Source organism: Elephantulus edwardii, unplaced genomic scaffold (genome assembly GCF_000299155.1).
Source record: "Elephantulus edwardii isolate Elephantulus edwardi_28Jun2011 unplaced genomic scaffold, EleEdw1.0 scaffold00075, whole genome shotgun sequence".
Classification (NCBI taxonomy): domain Eukaryota; kingdom Metazoa; phylum Chordata; class Mammalia; order Macroscelidea; family Macroscelididae; genus Elephantulus; species Elephantulus edwardii.
Genome location: NW_006399825.1, coordinates 11533668 through 11549386, shown reverse-complemented (window position 1 = coordinate 11549386; position 15719 = coordinate 11533668). Strand labels below are relative to the sequence as shown.

Sequence of the window (15719 nt, the reverse complement as noted above, 5' to 3'; positions counted from 1 at the left end):
TTCAATTTCTGCTAATATCCACAAATATCTGCTATCATATTCATTCTTCCTTAAGTATCTTGGTTAATTAACCATGGAATCATTTGCATCAAATAGCCAAAGGGAAGAAAATATCAGTTAAATGAGGTTCATCTAAGATTTCATACCAAAAGTCTTCCATGATTTGTGATATGAAATAATTGGACTTGCAAAGGTGTGAATTTTTCACTTGCTAATAAGATAATAAAAAAAAGGGTTCAATTTCATGATGGAGTTGGAATCCACCTCTCATAAACAGTCAGAAAACCCAAAAATCAAACTTACTACCTTCTAGTTGGTCCCAGTTCTTAGTCCGTTTTCCTCAGGTTTCATCTGAAGCTCTAAATCTTTATGAGAGGAGAAGCACCCATCTTTCTCCTGAGGAGACCCTGATGGATTCGGCTGCTGACCTTTTTGGTTGACAACCCAATAGTCATTGTACATTATGCCACCCAGGCTCTTGAAGACAGTCCCAGAGACTAGTAAAAACGGTAGTGTTGGAATCCACTCACCTCAGCAATAGCGAAGGAAGTCTTGCTCTGTGTGTGTATGTGTGTGTGTGTGTGTGTGTGTGTGTGTGAGAGAGAGAGAGAGAGAGAGAGAGACAGAGAGAGAGACAGAGAGAGAAAGAGAGAGAGATATTTTTTTTTCCTCCCCACAAGCAATATTCCTAAGAGAAGGTCAAATCAGCATGACAAATACGGCTACCTTTTGGATCTCAATCATGTCAGGCAAGTGCAACTTGCTTGCCTGAAATACAGTTAATCCCACTGGCAGCAGCCAGCATTTAATAGCAGGCAAACTTGGCAGGTAGGAATTAGAAATACACTGAAATTTTCTCAGCTCATTTTACCCACCAGGGGTTGCTGTGATTTTCAGGATAATTTAAAGATAAGGCAGCAGGTCAGAAAAATGAAACGTTAAAGAGGTTAACAAAGAAATGACAGAATATTTTCTTTCTCTCCGATGAATGAAAGAAGACACATACATCTCACACAAACATGCACAGGTAACAACATGGGACATAAAAAAGTAAATTCTTTTTTTTCTAAGAGCCTGAAAAAAAAAGTAAAAATATTACAGAAATAGGAAACTTGGCATTTTCAAAATAGTTTTCCTATATCAAAAGATAGCTTTATCGGATGCTTTACATATGGAAGAAAAAAAAATTAAGTATCAGAGACAAAAAGGGAGAAAAACACAATCTTCCTGGCCACGTTTCTCACAGAACAGACCAAACAACCACTGATTAAGGGGCATAGTTTCATTTCAAGTGCAGTCCCACACACAGCAGTTTCACCTTCAGTTCTATTGCAAACATTAATCTCAAAGTACCTTCTGCAAAATGTTCCTCATGTGAACACCTCTTTAATAAACTCTCACCCAGTCAGGGGGCAAAGACATCAAAAAAGTCTTCTAGACTGGGATTCTGGCAAGACACTCTTTGAAGCATGGGTCTTTTGGTAAAGCTAGTGAAAGGCAGGAACTAGCTGTGATATTTACTACATGAATTCCTCTCAGTGGATTTTCAACCCAGCCTGCCATAGATGGAAGGCAAGTTGGCTAAATGTGCTGTTAAAATCGTGACAGTAACCAATGTTCCAAAAGCGGAAGGCTAACACATATGAGTTCGACTTGCTTCTCCCAGGTTAGGAGAAGTGACCAGGAAACGGATGCACAGGCTTTTTTGATCAGGCAGAGGGTCACAGTGGAGAGATCCTATATTGGAATTTCCTCTATCAGTGTTCAACACATGTTATCTTGGCTAAGTGTTAAGACTTTACTAGAAGCTAACCATAACAGAGAGGTAAGGAAGACTGAACTGTCAAAACCCAAGCATAGTGGTGCTCAGGACAAAATCAAAGCTTAACAAAAGGAAGAGTGCAGGTCCTCAGAACAGGAAGACAATAAACACTGTTGGGGTTTTGTGGTTTTTTTTTTTCCCCCAAAGGCGATCGACCAAGACAAAAGCAGGAAGTGCTGTCCTTCCTTCATCCTGCCAGGTTTTCAATGGAAAGTCAAGTGTGCCCATCAATCATGATGAGGGAGAGGGAACAAAAGTGAGACCACCTTCCAATTTCTGAGAGGAAAACACAAAGATGTATCACATACCACTCTTCTTCATTTTCCTCCTTCCCCAGACAGCTCAGGGCGGGCCACATTGTGAAGTAATTCTCACTAAAATAACCTAGTGCATGACAAACACAACCTCTATTTAAACTTCCTGTAGAGTTCTTCAACTTTAGCACTCACTGAAGGCTGGAAAACAATACTCCTGCATATTTTCCAAAACAAAGAGGTGGGTCAGCATTCCTTGGGTGCCTGAAGGCTCAAAGGCTCTTTCTATTGCTTTCAAACAATAGGATTGAATGTCATTTTTTTTTTCTGAAGGAGTATAATTATTTATTGGCCAGATACTTCTAGGCAAATAAATGTTAAACACAAGTCCTCAAAATTTTGAATACTGCTAAAAGCAAGAATAACTAATAACTTATGTACACTCACAATCTCTTAGTAGTACAATTAACTGGACTTGCTCCCTGATTGGCTTGGCCTATGATGACTCATGTGAAGCAAAAATCAAATGTCCCTAAATTCTATTAAATGAAATCTTAAGTTTTAATTAAAGCCTCACAAAAATCTTAAAGCCATCACCGAGCTGTGGAGTGATCCTCTGACCCGCTGTTGACCTCAAAGAAAATGGTAGATGTTGTTGTTGTTGTTATGTGCCATCAAGTCACCTGCGACTCATAGCGACCCTATGAACAACAGCCCTAAACTCTGCTCTGTCCTATGCCAATCGCACCGTCTCTGACACTCCCATCCTGATTATCCCAGTCACTGAATCAATCCACCTCACAGAGGGCCTTCCTCTCCTGCGCTGTCCCTCCACCCTCCCAAGCATGATGTCCTTCTCCAAGGACTGGTCTCTCCTCACAACATGTCCAAAGTATGTTAGACGGAGCCTCAGAATCCTTGCCTCCAAGGAGCTACCTGGTTTAACCCTTTCCAGGACGAATCTGTTTGTTTTCCTAGCAGTCCATGGTATTCTCAATACTCTTCTCCAGCACCACAGCTCAAAGGCATCAATTCTCCTTCTATCCTCCTTGGTCATTGTCCAACTCTCTGATGCATAACAGGTGATTGCGAAGACCATGGCCTGTATCAGATGCACCTTAGTCTCCAGAGAGACACCATTGCTCTTCAGTACTTTGGATAGGTCCCTAACAGCAGACTTTCCCATGGCAATGCGCCTTGTAATTTCCTGGCTACTGGTGCCAAGAGTGTTGACTGTGGAGCCAAGCACCATGGGTGAGAATCCAGACAGTGACAGTACATATTGGGGAAACTATGCCTCTAGACAGGACTTACTGGTACCTTGGGCAGGTTGTTCAACCACACTTATTTTCTGTTTTCTTATCTGTAAAATTCAAATTGGACTTAAGGATTCCCATGTAATTCTTATATGTCAAAAACTCTATTTGTGAATTTCTATTACAATTTTCTTTGATAGAAAATACATTCAGAATTTCACACTAAGGTAAGATTAGCAATCCTTTCTTCCTTGGAGCTAAGAGGGACAGGGGGAAGACTTCTAGAAGATATTCGCTGTTGAGATATGTTGTAGTTGTGTTATTACTACGTGCTGCTGAGTTCGAACGGACTCATAACTGAACCTCCAGTAGGATTTCAGAGATAGTGAATTGTGTGAAAGCAGACTGCCCACCGAACAGCTTGTGAGTTCAAACCCCATGCTTTTAAAATGCCAGTGCAATCCTTATCCACTAGGCCATCAAAGCTCCCTATGGACAAAGGTTATAAGGAGCTAGCTGATGGCTCTATAGTTTTTCCCTCTCTGTCTCTGTCCGTCTCTCTCTTATACACACACGTGCATGCATTGAACCAATAGTAGCAACAACAAAATATGGAAGACAGCCACATTTGAACAATGCTGATGAACATATATATTTGGGAAAGGAAAGATGGAATGAGGAGTTGCATTTTATTCTATGTAGATGTCATTTGTCTGGTAATGAGCTCAAGAAGGCTAGAAATGGATCCTAATTATGCTTGTTGTCTCCAGAACCTAAAACTTTGTACATAGCAGGTGCTCAATGGAAGTCTGCTGAAATAATATATAATTGAATTAGTGGACATAAACTACACAAAAGAAGAGATTGAGTCTACTTTCCAATTCATATAATAATTTTTTTCTGTGTTGGATATAAACGACGCTGTCTTCCAAACTTTCTCATCTTCATATCATATATCTTCAATGTCCAACTATTCTCTCCGCTCTAATGGGAATTTATCTCTTTTACATATTCAGAAGAAAGAAAACAAAAAAGAAAGTGCAGCTAAAAGTCATTTTTATTGCATCTGCTCCCTTTGTTATTAGCTATAAAGCTCTTTGAATTTGTAATGTATTTCCTATAGTCTTCCTAAAAACAAAGTATTTCAAGAATAAAATGTGTTCACTAAAAACAGAGAAAATGAAAGCTCTCATAAGACCAGCATTCCAGGTGCATATCTTTTCTGTCCCTTTAAACTATTTTAAATGTAATATGATCATAGTGTATATACAATTTTATACTTTTTCACTGGACATTATACTGTAAAAATTTTCTTATGTCATTATCAGTGCTTTAAAAAGACACTATTAAGTACTTGTAATGTTTCATAGGATAGTTACCTAGTTATTTTTTTAATCAATTCCTTATGGTTGAACAGTGTCTAATATGACACTACAATAAACTGCACTTAACAAAAACAAAACAAAAACCACCAAATCAACATAGATCATTGTTTCTTCTTGGATGATCTATCAGTTTAGGACAGATTTCTGTATGTGTGATTACTAGGTTAAACAGTATATACTTTTAAAAAGATTTTTTAAAATTCTCTTTCTTAGCCTTAAAATCAGGTTACATTCCTTTGTTACATACTTCAGTAGCATTCTGCAGCTCCTTTTTCATAATCTCTAACACCAGTCTGTGAAAATGGTTATATATTTATATAATTTGAGGCTATAAACCACATAAATTGTTTTGCTGGCTGTTTTTCGTAGGGCCTAGCACATAGTATATACACATATATATATATTTTATGAAATATTATTAATGAATTTCTATACTTAATATTACTATGGAATTGTATTGCTTTCTTGAAAGTGTGTTTTAATTTCTCCCAGAAACAGTATTTCTATAATTCCAAGTCATTCCATCAATGTTTTCATGCTGAGATATTCTAAATAGAACAAAATATTTTCTGTTTTATTCAATTTTTCTTAAAAATGAAGCCTTTAGCAATAGTTTGAAACTCATTCTTCAATTATTACAAATTCACTAGTATTCTTATTGCTATACGTGATATGATGAGAAAGTGAGATCTGAACATTACCAGCTCTCGAGGAAGAAAATGTCCTTCTTGGCGGGCGATGACCAGTGATGCTATTTCTCCCTGCTTGGTACTCCTCAGCATGGCCACCAGCTCCTCCTGAGTTCGCCCCGTGACATCTTTACCATTCACCTACAAAGAAAATCACATAAACAGATACAATCACCACACTTCCATCTCCTTCTACCCAACATTGTCTGAAAGTAAGCAACACATGGACCTCTAGAATCAATGAAGCTTGGAGAAAATGAGAACCAAGCATACGAACTTTACCTAATGAAGTTTACAACCGCAATAACAAATGGTGTTCTCATGTGCCATCCAACTGGAACCAACTGATAGCTCATAATCCAGAGCATTTTCAAAGTCAGTCAGCTGCCTGGGAGTAGACTGTCCTGCCTTTTCCTGTGCAGCAGCTGGTGGATCTGAACCACGTGCCTTTGGATTGATAGTCAAACTCCGTACCACTAAGTCACAGAATGATGATGATGATGATGAAAGGGAGCTCTGATGGTGCTGTCCCTAGGGAGTTGTGCTGTTGACTCAAAGGTCATGTCTTTATGACAGTTTTTATTCACCAAGGGCTCTAAGGAATGAAGAGGGGCTATCTCCTCCCCTGTGATTTTCAACCCTGGAAACCCAGTGGAAGGTCACATATAAGTCAGCTTGTAGTCAGTGGTAATGGGCCGAGCTTATTTATCAGGTTGACTATTCACTCACTCATTGCTAGAGATCGTCTTTCTCCCACTGGGCAGCAGGTGAATTCAAACCACCAAAGAGGTGCTGCCTTTAGACGCTACCTTTCATGGACTGTGCCACCTGAGCTCCTTATTACAATGAGAGATGGTCTATGACCACTCAGTAACTTGTATCAGTATTCCTTTACCAAGGCATGACATTTTTAGAGGGGGTAATCAAACTGAAGCCAGCAGGTATTCCACCACTAGGTAGGAAATAAACTTCAAATTTACAGCTGGCACTGCACTGTTTTCTGCCTAACACAATTATCAGAAGTAATCCATTATCACACAGAAAATCCTCCTGGTAAAGTGAGTCATTAGATAACATTCTAGAGTCTTCCCCATGCTTAGGAAATTCTAGTCATTGGACTGTTACATATTATTGGAAATTTGCAGATATATTTAGCATGTGTTATATTTGTAACTGCAACTCAATTCAATTAAACTCACTGCTGTAAAGTTGGAACTAACTCATAGCTGAATCTCTGTTGGCTTTCTGAAGCTGTAACTTGAAAGAGAGGAGATTGTTCATGTTTCTTCTCCCTTGGAGTTCCTGGAGAACTTGAACTGGCAGAGAAGTGTGACCTTTGGGTTAGTAGTGTAACTCCCTAGGGATTGTGCCACCAAAGTTTCCCTTTTATAATTTATATTGTTGCTGTGCCATCTTCTTTGAACCACCTCATAGATGATGCTCCAATGGATTTTCAGAGGCAGAAAAATCACACAGGAGAGGACTGCGCATCTTTCTCCTGCAGAGCAGCTGGTGGGTTTGAACTGTGTGCCTTTGGGGTGGCAGCAAAACTTCATACCACCAGGCCATCAGAGCTTCCTATAAATACATCAAAATCTAAAATGATAAACTTTCATATCACCAGAGAGTGAAAGGTAACCATCAGCTTTCAGATGGTTGCTTAAAAGATAAATTGATAATTCATGTGTTCCCAATATGACGTTGACAAATAAAAAGTAAATGTAAAATAAAACAAAACAAAAAACCTAACTCCCTTGCTGTGAGTATTCCAAATACTTTCCATTGCAAAACCCTTTAGAGTTGTTTTGATTTCCAGCCTCGCACAGATAATACAGATAGCCTGTGAAAGACTGTACTATTCTTACAGGCATTTAAAGAAACTACTGTCAGAGTGTGAACACAATTTTGAAATTCTTATCTCTGGCTAAGTAACTGAAATTCTGGTCTTGATTCATATTCCCAAGGGGCTCGATAAGGTCAACAAAAGAATTTGAAGATAGAAAGAAATTTTCAGTATGATTTAGTTCTATCTCACTGATCTTACTGGAGACTTTGAAAGTTAAGCTATTTATTTGATAACTAATTCTATAATAAAGGTTTTTTTCTTCCTACATCCTTATTGAAAAGTATACTAGTCTCCATTGTGAAAATTAGTAATTATACACACACAGCAAAATCCCAAAACCAAATCCATTTCCATCAAGTCAATTCTGACTCATAGTAACCTTAAGGAATAGAACAGAACTAGCCCATCAAGTTCTCAAGGCTCTTATACTTAGGGAAGTAACTCTCAAAATCTCTTCCTGCACAAAAATAAACAGGCTTTAATCACCAACCATTCAATGATCAGCAAAACAATCACGATACCATCAGGGCTCCAGACAGATAGACCAATAGCTAGGTTGATAAAATGTTCACATAACACCAATATTAATAACATATCTACATGTTTATACACTTAATTATTTCAGTGCCAACCAACACTTTGCTGAAGACATTCATTCCAATTCTTACCTCCAAAATTCTGTCTCCCGATTGTAGGCGGCCATCTTTGATGGCTGCTCCCTTGGGTAGAATGTTTTTCACAAAAATAGGGCCAGGACCATGTATGGAAGAGTCTCTGGTAACTACGGTGAAACCAAGGCCTTCAGGACCTAGAATACAAAGCCAGTAAAATCATGGTCATCATAAGCATGTGTTACATTGTGGAGTTTATCTTTCAATATGGCTTTTCCTTGGCATTATTTGATTTTGTTATGTAGATGGGAACTATACAAATAAGGCATGTCAGCCTATCCACAGGAGGGTTGGCCAAGCTCAACAATATACAAAAAGGTTGACCTAGTCTTACCACTGAATTATGCTAGCCAGCAGCGAAAGGCAGACAGATCTTCTGGCACCATTGAACAAAAAGTAAAAGAATGTTAGAAGACCTTCATGCTCCAGCAACACCTATCGCAGCAACACCTACCACAGCAACACCCACCTATAGCCAAAATGGAGCAGTGAGGAAAGGAGGGCCGATATTGGTAGGACTGAGAACTTCGTTGGGCAACTGGGGGTGGGAAGTCAATATTAACAGGACTGACAGTTTGGAAGCACTGACCTGAAGCTGTGAGGATTGAGTCTGAGGTTTTTGTGTGCACATATCAGGAGCTGTCATGATTGTATTCTGCTATTAATCTGCATTATAATCTGCTGACTTCGGCAATATGGCTCTGTGTAATCTGTGAGTTACTGCATCAGATTTTGGACCCAGTAAAGCAGTAACATTTGTGCTGAGATGAGTAGAAAGAGGTATAGGAATGTGGGGACATGTCGGACCACATGGGAATTGGTTTTGTGTTATTGATACTCTTGACAGGGACAGCTCCCCTTTGTGAACTTGATAAAGGTCAGAGACGGTTGCTCACATGTGCTCTTTTTACATACACCATACTCAATTTTACAATAAATCTGCCTAATTTCCACTAATGTAGAATATGTGTAACATTTACATTCCAAAAGATTATAAATATGTTTCAATGGTTCAAACACAAATATTGCTCCTGGCATACCACCATGGTGTCAAAGTGAACTTAAGGTCAAACATATGTGCAATCAATGTTTAATAAGTTTATAAAATAAATGAGACATGTTATGATAATATCCTGCTACTGATTTCTCAATAAACCTTAACCAAAATACATACTTGACTAAGAATCAAAAAGCAATTTGCTATGCATTATGTTATCCTCACCAACCTCATCAATAACCTCAACAACCTGTGGTACATTTCTCTGCTATGTCTAGATTCTTTGTACTGCTGTATCCTACTGTCTCCATCACTCACTCCTACTGTTCCTGCCCTAATATCTTGGTCTCTCTCCCTTTCAGGATTTTTTTTATACTGCCTATTGTTGTTGTTAGGTGCCCTCAAGTTAAGTAGGACTCATAGCAACTCTTAAGAACAAAAGATTTGAATCTAGTCCTATCCTTTGCCATCCTCACACTTTCTGACACACAAGAGCCCAAAGCAGCAGTCACTTTGTCAGTCCATCTGGTTGAGGGTCTTCCTCTCCTTCGCCAACCCTCCACCCTTCCCAGCATCATGTCCCTTTCAAGAACAGTAGTTCCTAGTAACATGTCCTAAGTACGTGAGGCAAAGCCTCATCATTCTTGCCTCCAGACAGCACTCTGGCTCCACCCTCTCAAAGATGTACTTGTTTGTTCTCTTGGCACGAGGATTGCACAGGATAGGACTGGGTTCAGATTTTTTGTTCATAGCATTACTATGAGTCATACTCAACTTAATGACACCTACCAACATGTGCACATTCCTGTACTTTGATAAATGATGATAGTTATAGAAAGGCTTCAGGCCTTTTATTCATAGGGTTGCTATGAGTTGTGCTCAACTCGACGGCAAACAACAACAACAAAAATACAATATAAAAAGTCTCTTCTGGTGGCAGAGTGTACCATGGGTTGCACTGCTAACCCAACAGCCATATTTTCCTGGGTGTTCTAATCCACTTGTGGCTCTGAGGGAAAATGATAGGCAATCTCTTAAGAGTGTGATATACAGTCTTGGAAACACAATGGAGTATGAGCTATGAGTTGATTCCAACTCAATGGCAATTAATTAGCTTTGATTCATCTTCTTCTGTTTCACTACCCTAAAAAAATTCCTTACTTCAGTCTTACTGCTTCTTCAAGCTTCTATCACTAAAGGATCCAGGCAAAACCATAATCAGTAAATTTCCCCATCTTAAATCTTTGAAATCTTTCCAGTAAATTTCCCCATCTTAAATCTTTGAAATCTTTCTTTGGCTTTGACAGTTCTCATCTGTCAACTTTTTAAATTAACATGTCCCTCTCCTTTGGCTTACCTGCTGTGATTGTATGACTCTCTTCCTACTGCTCTGGCCATGTCATGTTTATTACTCTGCTATTCTCCTTCCACATAAATATAATTATGCCCTTAATGATCTTCCCTGAGCTCTGCGGGCCTATTGGTAGGAAACTACACTGAAAGCTCAAAGGCATGTGGTTCACATCTCCCAGCTGCTCTGCAGGAGGATGGGTTATCTCCTTCCTGCAATTTACTGCCTCTGAAAACCCACTAGAAGGTCATCTATGAGTCAATTCTGACTGAACAGCACACAACAACGAGCTGTCACGGACCAGTTTGTCCTTTAGATCTGTCTTGTGCACTAAGCATCAACTATCATATCTCTATGAAAGAGACAAAAATCACTTTCTTTGTTTCTGATCTCTCTTTCTGGTGTCAACTTCCCAGATATCACCACCCATGTGCTCTCAAAGGCCAGCAAGCGCCCCTTTAGACCTCAAATCTTTTAACCTTTTAAAGTATCTTCATCTACTTATAATTTTAATTTCTAGATTTCATATGTACATTCTACAAGTAATGATGTTTGAGGTCACATTCTGTGTCTAATTTTTATTTTTATCCTTAAAGTACCCAATCCACTGGCTTCTATATTGCCAGATGATGTTTATAAATGAAGATAACCAATATATTTAAATAAGAACATAATTCCTATGTAAATGGGAATATTTGTATCTCCCAGTCAATGTATGTCCTTCTCAGTAAAGATTCATTAGCAAATAAAATTTTAATCTCATCTTTGGATCTTTAAAAAAAAGTCTTTATTCTAATTAAAGATATATGTTATGCATGTATGCAAAATATGATATCAAATATTCTAAAACTACTTTTGAAAACTAAATCCTCTATTAATTCAGACAAGAACATGAGAAATAATCTTAGTTTCTTTGAGACTGAAACTTTAAAAGCAATGTATTTAATATGGTTATGGTATAGGAAGGGAATGTCAGGCAGATGTTATAAAGTGAACAAAAATACAGAAATGTTAAATAATTCTTTCTATGTATATATAATATTACATAAATGCACACTTGTATTCATGATCTAACTTCAAATAATCTATTTGAAAAAGATAGAACAGTTAAGAATGATAAAGCAGGAGAATGTTAAAGATATTTTAACTGAAGTATATTTTAACACACAGCAATGGTGAATTAGCAAAACTACATATTATCACATATTTACTTTTGTAATAAAAACTTTGCTCATTTTAAACGATTCTAACAAACCATAAGGCACCCTACAACAACAACAAAGCAAACCAAAGCAATGTGCTCTTGGACTTGGACTCAAGAAGTATTTAAAAAAGTCATTAATCACACTCAAAACAGGGACAGCTGAATAATAGTACGGATCTAGTGTCAAGTTGCAACACAATATTGTCACATTTAGATCAGGTTTCCTGTGAAACCATTCTTCTCATTTTTCCATTCTCATGTCTTTCCACTTTCATGTCTTTATTATTTTGTTTCAAATAACCTATACACATTCTGGAAGAAAAGAATAAGTAGAACAAGTTCAGGAAATTTAAGTTATCTAAGTATACACTTAAATCTATTCTTTGATACAATTAAATGAAGGCAGAATTAACTAAATTAGCCTTAATGCATTTCTCTTAACCAATTTTACATGTTACAATAATAGAATGCTATTAAGCATAATTTAATAATTACCTTTCTTTAGGTCAATCTTAATTTTCTTTGCATTTTTCTTGCTGCCAAACCCCATGAGAGGGGAAAGTGAGGGAGAGGATGGCTTTTTTCCTTGTCTTGGTACGCGGGGACTCTTGCTTTGCTGCAGCGAAGGTGATGCATCTGCTTTGGGACTGCTTGTTTCTGTCCGATTCACGGTCTTTATGCCTGATCTTGCCGGGACAGGAGGCTGAGCCTTTGTTCTCAAAACGCCATCATTATTACCAAAAATGTTAAGAGGTCCGATGACTGACTTTTCATACTCTTCACGGTTTTGGGGTGGAAGGACATGGAGGAGGACACTGGAGGACTTCATTGCCTGACGGAAGACATCTTGAGCCCTTGAAAGAGATGATGCATATATATATGGTAGACTTTTCTAACAGACCACTTTCCAGCGTGTACCAACATCCTGGCAATTGAGGACTATCATCAGCATAGGAAATACTATCAATATTACAGTAAATATGACTGCCAACTAATACCTGTTATTATATTGTTGCTATGTACAGTAGAGTCAGGACTGACTCATAGTTGAGACTTCAGGGGATTTTCAGAGGCTGTAAAATGAATGGAGCAGAGGGTGGGTTTGAACGGTCTGCCTTTGGGTTGGCAGCATAACACTTTACCATTAGGCCACATCATTATCTGCCCACTATGTACCCCCACAGGGAGCTCTAGCAATGTATGTTATCAGGAATTGTGCTGTAACTCAAAGGCTGAGTGTTTCCCGGGGGTCAAATCCAACATCTGCACCACAGGAAGAAAATGGACAGCGTCTGTTGTGATTTACAGCCCGATGCCTGCTGAGGGGTATCGGTGAGTCAGAATCTACTCAACAGGAATAAGTGTGTGTGATGTGCCTCCATCCTAAGCTAGAGATGCATTATTAGCATGAATCATTTTCTCATTTAATCTCTTTAACAATCTTGTATGGTGGGTAAACTTAGTTCTCATTTTGGTAATGAAGAAATTGAGGCTCAGAGAGACTAAGTACCTTACCCAATGACCCACAGCTTTTAAGTATTTCTAAATAGGAAAATCCATCCAGATGTGATTATTGAAGTAAATAGAAAAGCGGACTTTAATTTCAATGGGAAAATAATTTCATATTATTGATTGGATTATCAACTGAGCTCTTCTCGGAGTTGGCTCTAAAGTGACTATCTTCTCTTACCGTAGGCTGTGCTCCAGAAGTTCAATTTTAACACTGTTGTTAAGGTTTTTCATGGAGATGTTTATGAAGGACTTTGCCTAAGTGTTTCAGACTATAAACCATCTAACATGCTTTTCTCTCCTTAAGAAATTTTGACTTGTTGCATATTTTTACTTTTCTCTTCCAGGATCTTTATTTACCCTTGAAAGTATCTTTAATTTATAAACATGTATGCCTTTGCTTATTTGTGTCTATGGCATATGTATATATATTATGTGTTTGTTTATATAGGGGTATGTGTGTGTATGTATACCTTAAAAATACTAGTATGTATGCCTATATATTTAATAACACAAAACATAAAAAAGAGATATCTATGTATATATACGTGCATTTGCATGTCCTCCTTCCTTATGACTCTGGGTGCTCTTTGACAATAGGTTAATACATTTGACTCTATATTAATGGTTGCACACAGGAAAGAATGCAATCATTGTCACTAAATTGTGCATGGGGAAACCACTAAATGGGTGTAGGTTTTGCTGTGTATATTCTCAACAACAAAATGAATAAAATTTAAAGAATAATATACTTTCCCAAGCTTTTCTTTAGCAAACTTGATGACATTTAAGTGAAGGGGTTTAAAAGAACTCAAAACAAAAGTTTTAAATGAGGTTGTCTCATTTAGAAAGCATAAACTTTTGTTCTTTCTCCTTCCAAGTTCTTGGAATGAAGAAATGATGGAGGAAACTCGAGTAGTCATCTTATAACCATAAAAAAACTTAAAGATAAAAGTCCTATTTAAAGTAGATCGGAAGAGGAGAGTAGAAGATACTTATATGCCTGATGACTATACGGCTCCCGTGCTAACTCTGGACTGTTCATTTCCACACTTATTTATCTTGGCTAAAAAGAAATCTTGTTTAATCTCTTATTTCATGTCTCTGTTATTAGTAGTCACATCACTATCATTCTGACCAGCATTTGAGTATCATCTATTGAATCACATAATTCCCCGATTATTAGAGGAGAAAGGAGAAGATTCCAGAGAGATGATCTGACACTGGCCAGCACTCCTTGTGCTATTATTGCTTTACTAGAAATTAGTTTCTATTTCATGATAAACATGTGCCCTTGGTAAAGTCACTGAATTTGTGTGAACCTCAGTTCCCATCTTTATCAACAGACATTTTTGCACTGTATGGTATAGATATATATACACACACATACATACAAAATCCTTAATAATGATTCACCTATTATTTCATCATTTTACAAAAACAAATTTTTTAAAGCTTCATTTCTTAACTAATGACCATAAAGAGGATACACCATGAGCTGTTTGGTTAGAAACAACTGAGTGTGGTGACTATTACTAAGGGATATTTATTCCCTTTTTCCAGAATCCTTGCAGTATGAATATATCTAAGTGTGTATTACATATGCAAGTGACTGGCAATATGAATGCATAGAATAATGTATGTGGTTACCGTGTGTATGTACATGTAAGTGTATGTCAAACTGCAAAACACTCATTTTTAGATGTAGGAACCTATTCTCGTAACATTTTCACAGGCAGGAAGAGAGATGATCTTTTTGAGGGAGAGTATTTTATACTTTTTTAAAATTTCTTTCTATTACTTAGTGACTTCTCACAGACATCTCTAACAGATTCTTTTTTTAGTTTAAGAGAAGAGTGCTGACATCAAGTAAGTTAATTAATAAGCTGAACTAACAGTCTGTGAAAAGAGTCATTAAATACCAGTCTAACTGACCCATATCCAAAGAAAAACAAATCCATCCACAGATGTCTTCTCGTGGCAACCAGGCAGAAAGGATGCTCTATGCTGCGGTTTAACACAGAAGGGCTCACAGGGACATATGCAGGCCACCTTGAGGTATGGTATGCTAAACCAAAAAGTTCCTTTGAAAAATGGGTGTCCTGGAAGATATTTATAAGGAACAGACCAAAATTCTATCCTAAGTTTTGATCATAATAAGTTTAGCAATGATTACACACATTGTTGGAATCAATAGTTAGTAAAACGAAGAAATGCTTACTGAGTAAAGGTTTTGTCTACGAGATCCACATTGTTGATTTTTACAATACATTCATTTTCATGAAACAGTTCCTCCCTCTTGGACCTGCTGTTTTCTTCAATGCCGCGAATGAAGAGTCCTAGAATCCTAAATGCAAAAATCCAGGTTGAAATAGAAAATACTGAATAATAATATGCTAATTATTTCTCCACTTGCAACTATTCAGAAAAATAAGTATTGATTTGCATTTGTAAAAGGAATTATGCTTTATATTCAGACAACTGTTTATTAAGGCTTTAGTTAAAAGGAAAAAAAACCCACTAAAAGACAAAAAGGCCCTCAGGATAAAGATACATACCAACACAGAGAACATTAGCCTGTGACCTTTTTTCTCATACTTCCTGTAACTAAGAAAAGGCTAGTGCAGTCGAGTGGATTTGAAGAGAAAAAAGCTCATGGTTTAGAAGAGACCATCTCAGCTTACAGTAGTAAGTTACCGCTAATACGCAAACTTGATGCTTAGTAGTGAATTAGG

The 15719-nt window shown here is 37.5% G+C and overlaps 1 protein-coding gene across 3 annotated transcripts in view; it reads right to left on the bottom strand.

Moving 5' to 3' along the window:
• PARD3B (par-3 family cell polarity regulator beta) overlaps positions 1-15719 on the bottom strand; it is a 1417836-nt gene that overhangs the window by 689746 nt on the left and 712371 nt on the right. For all 3 annotated transcript variants that reach the window (XM_006889111.1, XM_006889110.1, XM_006889109.1), the window contains exons 7-10: positions 15206-15331; positions 11971-12329; positions 7921-8060; positions 5419-5547 (exon numbers count right to left, since the gene is read on the bottom strand). In XM_006889111.1, coding sequence (XP_006889173.1) covers positions 5419-5547; positions 7921-8060; positions 11971-12329; positions 15206-15331 — 754 coding nt within the window. The remainder of the gene's footprint in view (positions 1-5418; positions 5548-7920; positions 8061-11970; positions 12330-15205; positions 15332-15719) is intronic.